The sequence below is a fragment of the Tachypleus tridentatus genome, chromosome 3 (genome assembly GCF_004210375.1).
Source record: "Tachypleus tridentatus isolate NWPU-2018 chromosome 3, ASM421037v1, whole genome shotgun sequence".
Lineage (NCBI taxonomy): Eukaryota > Metazoa > Arthropoda > Merostomata > Xiphosura > Limulidae > Tachypleus > Tachypleus tridentatus.
The window spans coordinates 19,098,926-19,115,602 of record NC_134827.1 but is presented as its reverse complement, the minus strand read 5'-3'; the positions used below and the strand labels follow the sequence as shown (position 1 = coordinate 19,115,602).

General features: G+C 33.3%; 1 protein-coding gene across 4 annotated transcripts in view; it reads left to right on the top strand.

Moving 5' to 3' along the window:
* LOC143246476 (uncharacterized) overlaps positions 1–16,677 on the top strand; it is a 112,368-nt gene that overhangs the window by 1,423 nt on the left and 94,268 nt on the right. Inside the window, exon 2 of one of the 4 annotated variants that reach the window (XM_076493258.1) lies at positions 16,499–16,572. The exons of 2 other annotated variants lie outside the window; for them this stretch is intronic. In XM_076493258.1, coding sequence (XP_076349373.1) covers positions 16,562–16,572 — 11 coding nt within the window. In that variant the 5' untranslated portion in view covers positions 16,499–16,561. Of the gene's footprint in view, positions 1–15,317; positions 15,446–16,498; positions 16,573–16,677 lie in introns of those variants that run through there. One more of the 4 variants, XM_076493254.1, reaches the window with a different exon arrangement.

Below are 16,677 nucleotides of genomic sequence, written 5' to 3'. Positions count from 1 at the left end.
TGTGCTAACTTGTAATATGATTTTATTGTATTCAGCAAAATTAGCAAATACTTGTTGGAACTGAAAGTTTTGTAATCTAATAATTTAAGTAATTAATTTCAAAATATTCACAGTGTGGCTTAACAAGGAAATGCAACATCATTAAAGAATATTGTTCTTACTCTTGTATCATGTTTAAAACACAAAATTAAGTTTTGTTGACACTCAAAAATAATTAAGTATAGATTTAAATAATTTCCTTTTTTGGCTTCACTAACATGTATTTTGATATTTGTGTTTAGTATACTGTTTGATTTGTTTTAGCTGTTTTGTTCCTCTCATAGTGGAACTTCAAAAGTTAACTGGTAACTAAAAGACAATTTACATTGGTTTATTTCCTTTTGGTAATGTAACTATTCAGTTTAGTACTAATGTAAGTAGCCCCAAATAATTTGTACTGCATATTCTTGATGACAAAAAACCCACTTAAAATAAAAATGTATCTTAGAATGGCTGGTTTGGATATTAACACTTTTACTAATAAAGCAGAGAACAACGTTTTGACCTTTCCAGGTCATCTTCAGGTTAATAAAGTGTTAATACCCATATCAGCTGTACTGCATATATTTTCTTTACTGGAAATGGACTCAGAAAAGTAGAAATTGGATTTTGAACATGAAATATTTACCCTGATGGTTCTGGCATTATAAAATTTAGCATTACCCCACTGCTTCTCACTAAATCTTTCATGCAAGAAAAGTTTGTTTTACATGGTTTGAACTATATGACTGGGAATTTAATTAATACAATCAAATAACAATGCATTCCAAAAATTTATAACTATCTCAATAGTTTGCTATTATTATGTGACTCTGTCAATATGTTTAGAAGTTTATTGGTTTGATAAAGGAAAAGTGAGACTACAGTTTACCTGATTATGCTCATTATAAAAAAAAAAAAATGTAGTGCTTTGATGTTGATGAATTGTTACAAGGGTGATATAGCCTCTTAAGTACAAAAAAAAGAAAGAAATCTTTTAGCACCACCTGGTGGTTTGTTAAAGGAATAGACAATATAGATTTACTGGTAGCAGTTAACTTCATTTATAACAATTTTGAACCAGCTCTGTCAGCTTAAGATTACAGATTATTTGCTGTTTGATGCCTCTGTTGTTCCCAAGTAACTTAATGCTTATGGTATTCAATGTGCACTTTACATAACCATTTGAAATGCATTGTTAAACCATTTTGATGTAAATTACATAATTTTACTGTCTATACTTAATAATGCCTTAATTCTTGATCAACACATATATTTAGAATATATACTGTGTTTGAAATTTCAACTAAACATTTATCTAGAAAATATTTTTAAAATCTTCCTAAAGTGAAAAAATCCTAGTATTATTTAGTAAAGCTGTTATAGAAGATACATGTTAAAGTCAGATTTTTATAGCTTGTTAGAATTTTATATAGTTTAAATAATGAATTAATATATGTACAGTGTTTCTGTGTTAGCTTTAAACAGATTGTGAAATTTCTTGTAATATCATTTATTGTTTTGGGAATTCATATTTATGAAATATCACTTTGATAAAAAAAACAATTGAACACAAAATGTTTATAAATTAAATGACTTCTAGATTACAAAGATTCTGTTTCCAGCAACCTGACTAAATATTAGGTAGCACAGTTAAAGTACAAAGGAGATTTAAAATGTGTAATAAGAAGGAATACTGTGTATATTTTGGGGACTAGAGAACTTGTGATAAACATGATTATTTCCAGTAGGAGTTCAATGTCACATATACAGCTTAGTGGACTTGTATATTTCTATGTACATATCACCAGATTAATAGCTGATCTTTGTAAGATGATAAAATCCAAGCATATCAAGAGTTTGAGAAAAAAACTATCTACAAATAATACCATATTGTAAGGTAATTTAGTTGGTTACTAGTTGTTTTGTTTTTTTTATTAAAACCAAGATATGGTATGCCAGTACATTAACACTTTAGGGAATTAGAATGCTGTAGCTGTTTTCTCTGAGTTAGTAAACTAGGAAAAAAAAGTTGCATCTGTCTTTCTCCATTAGATATTGAGTCCAGCTATTGTGCATGAATGTGGTTTTTCAGAGAGAAATCCTCAGAATGAGGTTTCAGAGAATTAAATTTAAAAACTTAAGTAAAAAGAGGTCAGCAAATGTACAAAAAACACAGAGTACGGTGAGAAAAATGTTTATAACAGCAAAAGAGAACAAAAATATCTAGATAAGCTTTGTTATTTTGAAGCAGGGGTTCCCAACCGGTGGGTCGCGACCCCCCAAGGGGTCGCAAAGCCTTGGCAGGGGAGTCGCGTAGCCTTGTTAGAAGTAGCTTGGGATAACATTAATTTTATTTCATCAATTACATTTTCATGTCGTGAGTGCCAAAAGGTTGGGAACCCCTGTTTTGAAGTAAAGACAATATTCTGTCTTGTGTAACCTGTATATTTATGTAGGGGGCATACTATTTATAGCAGTTTTATCTTTAGGAGGAGTGTCATTTTACAGTGCAAACATTTGAATATATAGTACTAATGGAAAAAAATCAAAGATTCAACTTTTTTTTTCTTTACCTTTCTGATTTTCTTTCCCTTATGGAATTTTAGAATAAAGTGAATGTACAGGATTATATTTAGCTCTACATTTTCAACCAGTAAGAATCTTAATATTGTCTACTGCCTGTACTTTTAAAGAAACCTAAAACAAAATAAACATATCTAATATTTTCAATACACTCTTTTATAAATAAACCACCTTGATATTTTTGTAGTTTCGGTATCTTATGCTTCTCTACATGTTGTATGTATCTTCTAGAAGTACTTAGTTCTAATCTGCTCTCTAAAAGGGAGATTGAATCTATGTACTTCTGTATCTTTCACATGAAGTATCTTTTGTGCTAACACCATCATTTTCTTTTCTTTGATGTGCAAGGTTAGTCATTGACTTGCTTGTATATCATTCTATATCTTCACAGCTTCGTGTTCATACTTAATAGACTGGCACACTGTTACATATTGCTAGTTACATTGCTAGTTGTTAGATGTACACCATTGCAGAATGAAAATGATTGCATTACAAACTGATGGCTAAAGTACAGTACTGTATGTACATGTTGGTATCTGTGAGTGCAATGCCATCTTCAAAGAATAATTACTTATATACAACATATCAGTTGTTAAAAAACATGCTAAATATTACTTATTTTAGAAATATTACATAAGTGATAGTGACCCAGATACTTTTAGTAAAACTATTGATGGTACTTATGTTATAAATAATAAGTATTTATTACACATAATGTATATCAGTTGTGTTTAGTAGAACTTATAACATTTGTTCTTATTTTTCTCTTTGCAATTAAATAATAGTTTTACACTTTTCTCTTAATAAAACCAAGTATCCTACATCTTTGAATTACCATTCATGATTCTTTGAATGGAAAATTTCATCCCATTAGTACTAATAAAGATACTGTGTGTAAATATCTCATGTATTTATGCCTTCCTCACTTAAGTAAACAAAGCTTAACTGTTAAAAAACTTTAGTTTTATGAAACTGAATAAAAACTACATTTTAATTCAAATGCCAACAGCAAGTTTAAAAAAAGAAAAAAGTTAAAACTGTTCACTATTCAATATAGTTGAATTTTTTTCCAAAAGAGATAATTTGCAGAAAAAAATAAAAGTTTAGAAGTGCTTTTATCTTGTAGGGTCTGTCACAAAAAAACAAAATGTTTTGTATTATTATCTTATCTCATATTTGTTTTACATGTATAGGTAAATATCAGTTTTAAATTAAACTCCAGCAGTAGCTGGGATAAAGCAGAAAAGCACATGAACTAACATGCATTAGTTTTTGAGAAAGAGTCAAAAACTAATACATGGTTGACAACAACACAAATAGATGTAGTAAAAAAATCTTTCAATGGAGCTGATGTTATAGAATAATAAACACACAATGAAAAGTTATTTTAAAATAAAATTATGTTAAATAGGTTAGATTTAATATGAAATATTACTACTTGTTTTTAAACTGAATTTGTGTTATGCTCAATGTTGTTGGAAGGTTGTGACATGTAGTAGAGTCACTAGGCTGTTTGTTTTTTGTTTTATATTACAACATGATAGTAAAACCAATTTGTAAGAATTAGAGGGGACATGATTATTAATTGTTGTATGTGAATGAGCAATTATCTGGTTCTGATAGTATTCAACTTTAATCAGAATAGTATATTTTGTTCTTTAGAGGTAAGTGTTTTTCCCCCATAAACTTGCATTTTATCTACTAGCCTCCCTATAAACCTAGTGTAATAACTCAGTATCTTTTTCTTTAGATAAGGAGACCCAAACTGTGTACAGTATTCTAATTGAGGTGTGGTACCTATTTGAGTATAATTATGTTATATATAAGGTTATCTTCCAATGAATGTTAGAGCTACAAAAATAATGTTAAATGTTAGACAGAATTTCAGCTATAGAATCTTGTTTACTTAGTGTCAATCAGAAGTTGATTTTGTTTATTAGTTTTCTTTCCTTTAATGCATATATGGTAATCTCTTTCAAGTTGTAGTTAAAAACTGCTGTTTATGAGTCATGATGGGTGGCATACATTTTGTGTTTGAAACAACACCTGACTTAAATCACCTGTATATGGTGCACTAGTTAAAACAACCCATATGTATATTTTGTCAATGTGTGAGAAATTTTTAATAGAACTTGTGTAAATTATAGACAGCAAGCTTCATGTTCAGTACAAACAAAGGTAATGTAAAATGCATCTCATTGATTTTAAATGAAACTGCTCTAAAGTATTGTCCTACTGCAGTCTCTAAAGGAAGAGGTGTTTTTCCATCTTCACACACACACCTACACCCACTTATATAGATTAAATATTCCTAAGGCATGCAACTGTAGTTCATTCTGTTGATCAGTAATAAGCTTGATGAAGCGCAGTAGCTCCATGTTTTACAACACATTCTCCCATATCACTAACTATTATTATTGTATCCATGTTTTACAACACATTCTTCCATATCACTAACTATTATTATTGTATACTTTTCCAATTCCAAATTATCAATTAGAAGAAAAATAATCTGAATCTATATGGATGGTATGTAGAGTGCAAAAAATGAAAGTAACTCATCACTTCATTGGATGAAGATTTGACTTCTTAAGTGTTTGTAAAAGTTTGGACAATTTTTGATTGTCCTGTATGTAATGCAATAGAGGACCTTCTAGTACCAATATCAAACTTTTAAAGACCATATCCTGTTCATATTCACTTTTTACAGTTATTTTATATCAAGCTGTGAAACATTGTACTTCAGTACTAAATTTAAAATGTATGTTTTTAAAATCATCCTGCATACTGGTTGAAGTCTTCTTGTCAGTCATCACTGGATTGTGGACTGATGGTTGGGAACCACTGGTATGGATTATATTGTGGAAGTTTTGTCAAAGGAGTTTATAGTAGTTACAGGTTGCAGCTGTATTGGTAAGTTATATACTGAAAAACGTTGAAAAAATTCTAAAAATAAATATTCTATACTGTCAGGCTAATTGAACGCCACTGCATCCATTCTTGTGTGGATTGCATGCTAATAAGATGTGGCTTTGTCAAGACATAGCATCCAGTTACATGTCTAAGTCAACATGCCAGTTCCTACACAAAATAGAAGTGCAAACACATTCCTGCTATACCATTTCTTTGAGTTTTTGAAACTGGTTCTCAGCGTTCATTGTTGCATATAGTTGATAATGGACTTCAGAAAGAAGGGAGCAAACATTGACATCAGTGTACTATGCAGAAACCTATTGTTGTGGAAACTGCTCTACTGAGCCAGGTTTATTATATAGGACACTATCATTGATGTAAGAAGGGTTTTTTTAAGGCCTAGATACTTATCCCCGTAATAGTAACACTGTAGTGTGGGAAAATGTATCTTTATGTTAGCCCTATAGATTCTGAGAAAATTAATATATAATCCGATTTTCAGTTCATGAATCATATAAAACTAAATTTCTGATCAGAATTACATAATTGTTTCCCGTGTAACTTCAACAGAATGTTTGTGAGAAAAACCATGAGAACGTGAAAATATTGTTATAGCAATTAGAAATTTTGAAACTTGGTCTACATACCAAACATTTAACCTTTGAATATGTTAGTCATGTTTGTAAATTAGCATACTTGTGTGGGTCATTTCACTATTTCTTATTTCGAGAAAACTAACGAAATCAAAGGTGCCCTTTGTGTGAGAGGAAAGCTGATCGTATCTAGTTCATATAAGCAGATGACAGCTGTTGAATTTTTTGAAGACATATGTAAACTGTTTCTCCTTAAAGACATCTCATTCTAATTAAATTGTTTTTGTTTCTGCTGCACAATGCGATATTGAATCTCGAAACTGTTTACTAAATTTACTCTTGCACGTACACGTTCGATGGTATTATGGGTATCGAGCGAGCTCGTTAACCTTGGCTTGTGCCTTGCAGTATTATTGTATTACATGATTTTCCAAACGTACGGTGTAAGCAGTTTTTATTACGATATTTTATTTCGGTGTCAGACGTCTACGTTTCACCCCAGCAACTGTACACAATATAGAAGCTAAGAACTCTTGTCATCATGCTTAGCAGCTGTATAGATTTTAAATATTTGTCAGCTATACATGCGATCATCATAAATGTATAGATTGTCGGATTTCTCATCAAGAATTTAAGGTGGATTTAAAAAAAAAAAAAAAATGATGACACTAGCAAGAAAGTTCTGTATTAAAAATTCCTCAAGCAAGCAAAACTCAAGTTTTTATTGGCTAAAGAAAACTTATGATTTTGTACAGATGTACGTTTATGAAATTTGTGTTAAAATTTCACAAGGTAAAAGAAAGTAAAAAACGTAATAAAGTATGTTAAATAAAACACGTTTTAGTAACTTGCATGTATAGATATTTCAGGTTTGACGCCATGCTCCGTTTTCGTTTTGATTTTCACTAACATTGCAAAGCGTAAAAATAAATAAAAATAAAATAAAAAAATTAAAGCATGAATTTAAACAAAATCATGAATCTTTATATATCATATAAATCATTGGAAATGCTATTTTAAAATCGTATATATTAAATGCTTGTGGTAATTTACAATTTTTTAATGAACATGTATAAAACACGCGCCAGAGACCTCCATGATCCGAACTTATGAAATGTGGGTTTGAGGTCTATGGTTTGCAGCTCGTTACCGAAAAACAAATTATGCTGTGAGTGCGTTCATAGATCGACAGCTAAAACCCACTATTCAGTTAGAGTATCTCAAACGTTAGCGGTGGGTGCTGTTGGTTGTTTAGTCTTCTTTCTTGTACTTTATCAGCTCAAAGTTAGGAACAAAAACTCTAAGGTTGCTTTGTGCGAATATACTCGAAAAGAAATCATACACGGTAGTCGAGGACTGAGAAAGCCTTAAGAGATTTTGTGTGATAATAAATAACACAATTTTTGTAGCTGGAAGCAGTTCACCAAGAGGAAATGTCTGTAAAAGATTCAGCGTAAACACTGTACCACATGAGAAAGTCAGACTATAAGATAAAACCGTACCACTGAGGCATACACTGAGACACCAATGTTGTGGATCATGCTTAATTAGAAAGTAGATGAACCTCTGTAGAAACTACAGACTGTCAGTGATGGTAGAATATCCTGATAACAAATTACTTTTTTTAATAATCCATGGATTGTTATCCACTATCTTAAGATACTTGATTCTGTAACATCTGGTTACTGGAATGCTGTATGCATGTGTGTGTGGGGGAGATAATGATAATAATTACAGACTTAAATGTCATATGCCCTACAAATACATTTATTGGATTAAATTGCGATTGCTAAGTTTACATCCGCCATTATAAAAGAAAATGTATATGGAAATAAAACCGAGTCGCAAATGTTTTGATTATGTAGGTTTTTAAACTGGTTCGGTTATCTAAAGAGTTTTAATGCTGGAAAGATTTACTGGTAATGTATTGTTTTTTGTTTTTTGTTGTTTTTCAGCTTCGAAGCCAAAGCTGTTCTTTACTGTCATGTGGTAATCACTTAAAATAGTTACTACGCCGTCTGCAAGAGCGCGTTTTATATAGGCTTCTGTCTAAATACTGTTTGTTTTTTATTACTGCTGCGTTATAGTGCAATTGGTAAGTTAGTCTGTAATGGAACAAAGTATATATTATTGCCGTTGGAATGGGAAGGGAATAATCCCCCATTACTGAAAAAGGAGGGGGGCTTACCCCTGTGAGAAGGTTGGCTCTGTGGTTGAGCTTTGAATTTTAGGTCTGGCGACCCGGATTCGAATCCATCTGATATAATACAATATTAGCCTGCGCGCGCGCACTCACACTTTAATCTGTGGATGCGTTATAAAAGTAACCGTCAATCCGTTAGATTAGATGATGATGATGGTAGGGTGCTGCTGGTGGCTGTTTTTCCACTGATCGTTAGTTCAAAATTAAGAAGGACAGTAGAATGAATTAGTAATATCATCATAAATACATTAGTTACCCTTACGTAAAATATGTCTACGAAACAAGAATATTCTTAACAGTTTTATTTTTTTCGTTACTGAACTATCTTTTTCGATTGTTTTTGTTTTACCACGTATATTAATTCAAGCGTTTAGTGATAATAAAACTACAGAAACTAAGTGATGTCGGATACTAAACAGAACTTACATCAACTCATACAAACGTTCAGTTTTATTTAGTAAAATCTTTTCAACTGAAGACCTTTAGTAGCTTTATTTATTTTAAACGAGTAACGACTCACAGAACAGACAGGTCTAGTCAATTTTGTATTTCTACCCTGTCATAGGATCTTTTTTTCCACAGGATATGGTCCTTTGTACAATCACCAGCAGTGAGTGAAATGTTAATTTCATTTGTAAAAGTGTTAAAACTAAAGGCATTATCCAACCTAGATAATTATGAGCGTTTCTGTCTAAATGTAGTTAGCGCATCTTGTAAAATGGCACATTTCCTTGTTCCTCCTGTCTCTTAAAGCAGTGAACCTTTCTGAGAGATTCGACACGTTAAAGGAAACTGATGACAATGCCAGCGTATTTATTTATTAACATTTCACGACAGCTGTTGTTACAGCAGCAAGCTCGATGGCTTATGACGCTAAAATTTAACACTATCCCACTGGAGGTACAGCACAGCTTTGCACTGAAGTCAGACAAACCCTATTAGACCTAATTTATTAAACAGGAGAACTTACGAGTTTTATGTGTAATACGTCTAGTACACGTCAATTAATTATACATCACCAGTAGCATTACTTGACGTAATACAACATGTATGAAAATAGAACAAGTAATTAGCAGGTAAGAGTTTAGAGGATTGTTTGGTAAACATACATTTAAGTTAAAGAGATGTTCTCTCTGCATACACATACGCATGGTTTGATAACAGTATAGATTTATCCCTGTTAGAATAATAATTTTGTAAAATAATAAACAATATGCCTGATTCAAGGAACAGAAGTCCAGTTTAAACAGCATAAATGTATTTAATTTTGTTATTTTTTGTTGCAAAAAGGTTTTTTTCGGCTTATTTTTTTGTTTTTACGCCCCTTTACAGAACTTACCACATATTCTGTTATCTTTACAACCAAGGGCCTAAAAAATTGTACGCTTGTATCCGTATTAATTGTTATGGTTAAACTAAGCACTTAATGAGTTAAGAATAACACCATTGTTCAAATAAAACTCTCGAAGAAGAAGAAAGATCTATCGATATGGATAAATGTTCTATGAGAATCAATGTGTGTGGGTGTACAGTAGACGTGTTGGGTCTACATTCAGATAGATACCTCTTACACTTGGATACTTCATTCCATGAACATACTGGAGTTTTAAAATACTTTTGATTGTTTGTCCTATGTGTGTGTGTGTGTGTGTGTGACGTTTTTGTTTTATCTGTTGTTATTTATTTAAAATTAAACTTGTAAGTTAAAGTTGTTATTTAAAAATGAACTAAGAGTTACCCATTAACAATGTGCAATAAACATAGTGTCCTTATCTGAACATGTAGTACAAACTAAAGCTATTCTGCTGTCACAACTTATGTTCCTGTTATTAAAAATACGGGTAATGATTTTACTACAGACTCTGACCTGTAGGGGACGTTGATATAACATCCATTAGTTATATGAATATAGGCTGTCAAAACGTTGAGGCATTATGTGAAATTTATGTATACTAGAGCTATAAACATTGGCTATATTGTGTTGCAGTATATATGCACACAAATGCATATGTGTGTTTGTAGGTATATATATAAACGTTCGTACATGCGCAGTGAAAAAGCACGAGCGAGCGAGCATTTATAGAAGAGAAAAGACGTGTATGGAAAGCAGAAATCCACTCTTCAATGAAAGTTATTTAAATTTAAAAGATAGCGATTTCGCAACTTTAAAAGTTTCCTCCGAGTTTTCAAGTAAGAGATTTTATAATTCCAGGAACCAGACCAATAATTTTATTAACTTCTGGCTCAGGATTTGGACAATTAAGCTAAAATAAAAGGTAACAATAATCTCCCGGATAATGAGTAAATTTAAACTTTTAACGTTTTATCACTTGTATCTAAAATATGAGCTGGATTTTATATGAATTTATTATGTTAATTTCATGCTTAAGTAGACGTAAAAGTACTTTTAAAATTATATATATATATATGCTTGAACCAGGTTGTTCATTTGTTTGTCTGTCAATTGCCATCAGTTGTTGTGAAGAGTTGGTTGAACCACTGCCGATGAAATGTGGTAGAGGAACTCTGGTACCTACCACCCTTTCTTAGATATCGAGTTTAAATGGATAATAGTCGGACGATCAGTTTAAGTACATTTTCAATTTTATCGACGTAATCCTGTAAATGGGAGCTCGACCAACACCGTCTATAAAAGTTGCCATGATAGGAACGGTTCGTGCCCCACAGCATAAAACTGTGGAAGGGGGTGTCTCACGCTTCCTTTACAGCATTACATTTTGTACCTGTCATTACAGTGTTACCTTTGCTAGTATATGTGTACGTGCGCTTACGTGTAAAATATTTTTCATAGGTAATTAACTAAATCCTGCATGTGGCAATGAAAAGAATAGGCCAACTTTGCTCCACATTTTGCTTTGTTTGATTGCGCCGTTTTAACATTACATCCGTACACATGTATACATCTTTATATAACGTGGTTGTTTTTGTATATTATGCTTTTATAAGGCTTAGCATTCCGTGTAACATTTTTATCCTAGCGTCTGTTTCTTCACTTACAGTTTCGTTTGGTTAGATATTTTCTATCAGGTGATTTTAACATTTGTTTCTCAAGAACACCTTAAAACAGGCGAAATGCTTTCAAAAGGGTGTGTATGTGTGTAGGACGGTCGTCTCATATCCGTTGAAAACGGGACACGATAGTAGTGGCGTGTAAGCCATCGTAATTCATTATCCGTGTGCACGTGCCTTCACTACCAGCACGTCTTCAAGATTATCTTATTCATTGACAATCTGGACGCTCGTGTTTTCCGCACCTGTAACTCGACAAGCCGGTTAGTCACTCATTTTCTGAGGTTTAATTTTAGCAATGATCAAACTTCATTACACACGATTTACGAGTCAGCGAGTGTAACATCCGGGTTAAAAGTGGTTATCATACAGAAGGCATATAGTTTGTTAATAATTAGATGTTTAAGGAGTTACATAATTTCCCAATTTTTCTTGCCACCTGTTCGAAAGGAACAAACAAAACAGATTTGTTAGTTTTGACCTGTTGCTATTATCACCCAAATAAAGATCATGCCAGCGAATTCTAGGCTACAACTCGCTTATTTATATTTCCATATCCACATCATTTTATACATTCCATTTGCGATAGGACAGATAACTTGCATAATATTAATTTTCAAAATCCTTAGTACACTAGCCGATTGTGTGCATCATGTTTGTCGTTTTATAAGTATTGTGAATTGTGGTTTCTGCGAAAAAAAAAAAAGCGAACTAGGCTATCTGTGCACTGCTCACTGTGGGGAATCGAATCTCACATTTTAGCGTTTTTAAATCCGCAAGCTTATGGGAGATTACATTGTTAGTCAATCTATTTATTTATCACTCTACATTTTATTAATCGGAATTCGTGCTGACCTTGACGATCTAATTGCGTAATTTGAGTTGAATTTCGTAAATGGTGAAAGTATCACGGGTGCTTTCCTTATTGTATGAGACAAATGCATATATAATGGCTTACAAATCATTGTATCTTCACCAGATTATGGATCCTACGGTATATTGTCCTGAATGCGTATTTATCTAACATTTTGGAAACAGCTTTCAGTACACCTGTAGTGGTTATTGTGTCGTATTATGGATTCGAGAGTCCATGATTCGCGTTTCATTACCACAGTAATAATAACAGTAATACAAAGGATCGCACACACTGGGGCCATGGATGTGTTATAAGAGACGTTCAAAGTCAGTTGTTCCGTTAGAGTAACGCAACGATTTGGCAACGCGTGCTGTTGACTTCCCGTTTTCATTGTTTTATTCAAGTTCAAAATTACGGGCTACTACAAAGAACCTTTGTGTAACTCAGTTTCGTTTCTAAGATTTGGGGAGGAGGCACAAAGGGATGAAGAGCTAGTTGAGAGGTTAAAGTGGTGTATTGGGAGGTCAAGTGTTATTAGATACAAAAGAAGGCTTTTTTTTGCCTTTTAAGAAACGTCTATCTATTATTTGTCGTTATAAAAAAACACACGAAATAACCCGTCATTCTCTCTTTACATAGCTTCCTGGCGGTCTGTTCCAAACTATTATCAAGCCCACACTCATAGTTCTTAGCTGATTGAAGATACTTCATTCGGCTCAACTTGTAAGGGCCCGGCATGGCCAAGCGTGTTAAGGCGGGCGACTCGTAATCTGAGGGTCGTTGGTAAAAGAGAAGCCCAAGAGTTGGCGGTGGGTGGTGATGACTAGCTGCCTTCCCTCTAGTCTTACACTGCTAAATTAGGGACGGCTAGCACAGATAACCCTCGAGTAGCTTTGTGCGAAATTCAAAAACAAACAAACAAACAATCAATTTACAAGATGGGATCCTCAACAAAAGCAAACAAACGCGTAATGTCAGCGGGAGTCACAATCTAGGGGGAACGTAAAAATCTTTAGTGGTTAGGAGCTCTCTATCTAATGAGGTCTGACCCTCACACTTTTGGTGTAACTTTGCGAAAATATCCGAAACAAACCACACCAAACTTATACTCTTTGCATGTTTGACTTCGACTTCGAGTAACGAAAGCGTTTTTTCCTATGAGATATTACAATATTTGCTGTTTTTACGTTGAATATAATTAGGAGTCAAACATGTTCAGTACAACACAGTTACTTTCCTTGTTGGCCCACGTGCTTTAGTTGTTATAACTTTATACTTGGACGTTTTGTTAGGCAAATTTCCTCTTAAAATAATGTTGGCGATGTAATTTGGTTGGGACTTGTATGATAACGTGAATAGGTAAAGTGAAATGTGATTGGTTAGTATGCTCTAATAATTCACTCCTCATTTATATCTTAATGTTTTGTTTCCGATACTTTTAGTATTTGTTCATGTTCATTCACGACTAGTATGAAAAAATAATGAGACTCTGGTTTCACGAGAACCATGTTAATTAGTGGTGTAGGAAGAAGTTGCAAAGTGTTTGGGGGTGGGGGAAGATGGCGCTTAGCTAGACCTACTGATTTTACAATGAGAGATTGAAAGTATAAGGAGCTACTAAAAGCAACTTCCGTGCTGCCAAAGGTAGGTAGAGCAGTTTAAGGGGGGGGGGGAGGTTCTGAGGAAGGCCCCCAGAAAATTAATATAATTAATTTACGGTTGCTAAACAAGTCAAATATGTGAAAGTATGGAACTATAGCGCCCCTAGTTCCGACGAATCTGTCGATATAGACGACACATTGTTAACAGCTGACTACTTGGCAGTAGTCACGAGGCACGTGCACAGTGCAACACAGGCAACTAATTGAGAATTATCTGTCGTTTAATGAGTACAAACATAACCATTATTTCGGACACTGCATTTTTACATACTTGTTACAACTGTCTGTTATTACAGTTAAAAATATATTATGTTAACCTTATCCAGCCCATGCATTCATTCAATAAGTGGATAAGAAAACACCGATTTTTAGTAATGTCTCAGGAAGGAAACCGTTCCCAAAATTGTGTCCGTTTACCAGTCCAAAGTTCAAGATTAACCCTTAAGCAGCGGGAATGTTGTAGGCAGCAGCGTCAGTTGATGATGGTCGCCGTTTAATGGTTAAAGCACTTATATTTACGCGTGCGTGTCAAGTTGTGCACGCTTTCTTACCTGTTGTAATTCGATTATAATTGAAGCTAACACCTTATAATTCTGTGATTTTCTCTTTTTCGCGTATCCGCGTGTCGTTTTTCGTGTATCACAACACACTGAAGTGAATCGCAAAGCCGACGCTGAGGTTGTTTTCTTTAGGATGCCACAGTTAGTTGGCTTTGTTTCTTGTCTTCTTCCGTTGCTGTCACTTGACATCAACTCACGAAGGTAAAATACTGTATTATATTGTTCTATAACGTGTATTAACTACTTTCGCGAGATTGAGTACACCTTCTGTTTGGACTTGGCGATATAAGCATCACTGCTGTATGTATTTGTGCTTATTTTGGTCACTTTGTTCCTGTCACTATTTCATCATTCTGCATACATATAAATACTGTGGTGTGGTCGGTATGTGTGTATGACGATAGAGTTGGTCTATCTGGATACAAGTATTCATTTTTGGTTCAGTATTAATGACGTAATTGGTAAAGTTTGTTTCATAATAAAGTCATACCTACACCTGAACACCACTTAGTGTAGAAGATGTGCCTAATAAATCGATTAAAACGAAACGTGTTTTTATTTTTTTTGTAGGAAATGAACGTAATTATCAACTCTTTACACTGTAGAAATATCACTGAGTGTTTGAGATACAGTGTCCTCCATTTTAAACAATTAGTTAATTGTATTTCATGTTCATTTCTGTTTATTAAACAGTAAATATAGAAATTTTATTCGAGGCTGGTAAAAAAAACAACAAAGCCACCTTTTGATTTAATAGTAAACTTAATAGCATATAATTGATAAACGCCCATTCCGTTTTTGTGAAAGTCGTGCTGTTTTATTGACAATTATGTAGGTGTTCTTGATTATATTGAACTGTTGGATGGAATAATGTTACCGTGGCAACTAATGTTATAACGCATAAGTGCCCTAATGGATAATGCTGCTGTTTCACGCATGGCTTTTTCACACAGTAATAGGCACAATGCACGAATAGACGCAGACAGATCGAACTTCGCATGGTTTGATAATGTGGTTGTTTGCAGGTAATCTCTTATTATTATTGATATCTTTAATGAGATGTAAATATATATATATATATATATATATTTTAAATGAATGTCTGGCTTTTGCAGCACCTTGTTTGAACAATGTCCTCACTGACCTTGGGATTATTGACGCTAGTTGGAAGTACAGAAACACGTACATCGATTCTCGTGTATTTAAATTTTTATGTATTTTGTATACACTCGAGAAACATATATCAGTTAAAGGCTGGAATATCTATGAAATTTAGAATCAGAAGTATTATTTTTAAAACTAGCATTTCATGAATTTTTAACGTATGTTCATGCTATCGGGTCGTGAGTAAATGAATTTTGACTCAATTCTTGCATGAAAAAAGAATTTGTTAAAATAGTGTAAAACTGGTTTCTTTCTTCATTTTGAACACTTTTTTTTTTTTTACAGTAGAGCTTTCTTATTTACTGCATAAGAGTAAGTAAACCACGTGTTGAGTCTGCTGACCTTCTAACCTTATTCTAATCTCTCCTGCCAGTATGGATAGTTGTGGCTCTGCGTATTGGACATCCATCTGTAACAGTGGTGTCCAACAGTTTTTTCATAATCGCTAAAATTATGGAGAATGTGTTAACATTTTCACCATATGACAAAAAATAAATTGTATTTTTATAGATGTAGAGGGGCCCAAAATACCTATTATTATTATTTCTTGATGTAATTAATTATATTTAAAAAAATAGTTGATAGAAGCCTTCACGACCCACCGTTTGAGAAACACTGGTCTATAGGTATCTGTATTCATTGGTGACATAATGGAGGGGCGCAAGGGGGAGCAATTACCCTCAACCTTTTCGTGGGATATTGCATTCACGCAACATACGCGATATTTAAGTCAGATTTTTTTATTATGCTCTCCTCCGAAAAAAAAATTTTTGGTCAGAAGTCCCACCCATATGTGTGTGTGTGTGTATACATATGTATATGTTAATGTGAATAAAATGTGAACTTTCCACATGTCGCCTCGGAAGATCGAGGCAGCAATGCTTCTTAAACCTTAAACTGCTGGAATGTTGTAGGTGGCAGCACCAGTTGATGACGGCAAGGGTTAAACAAATGTAACGAAAGAAGCTATAGATCTTATGTCAGCTTGGTAAGTTTCTTTATATTTATTCTTTAAAGTCATGGATTTTAAGTCTACAATATTTTGTGATTAAATCGTTCTTTAACGAAATATGCAAAAAAGTTAAAATTAAGC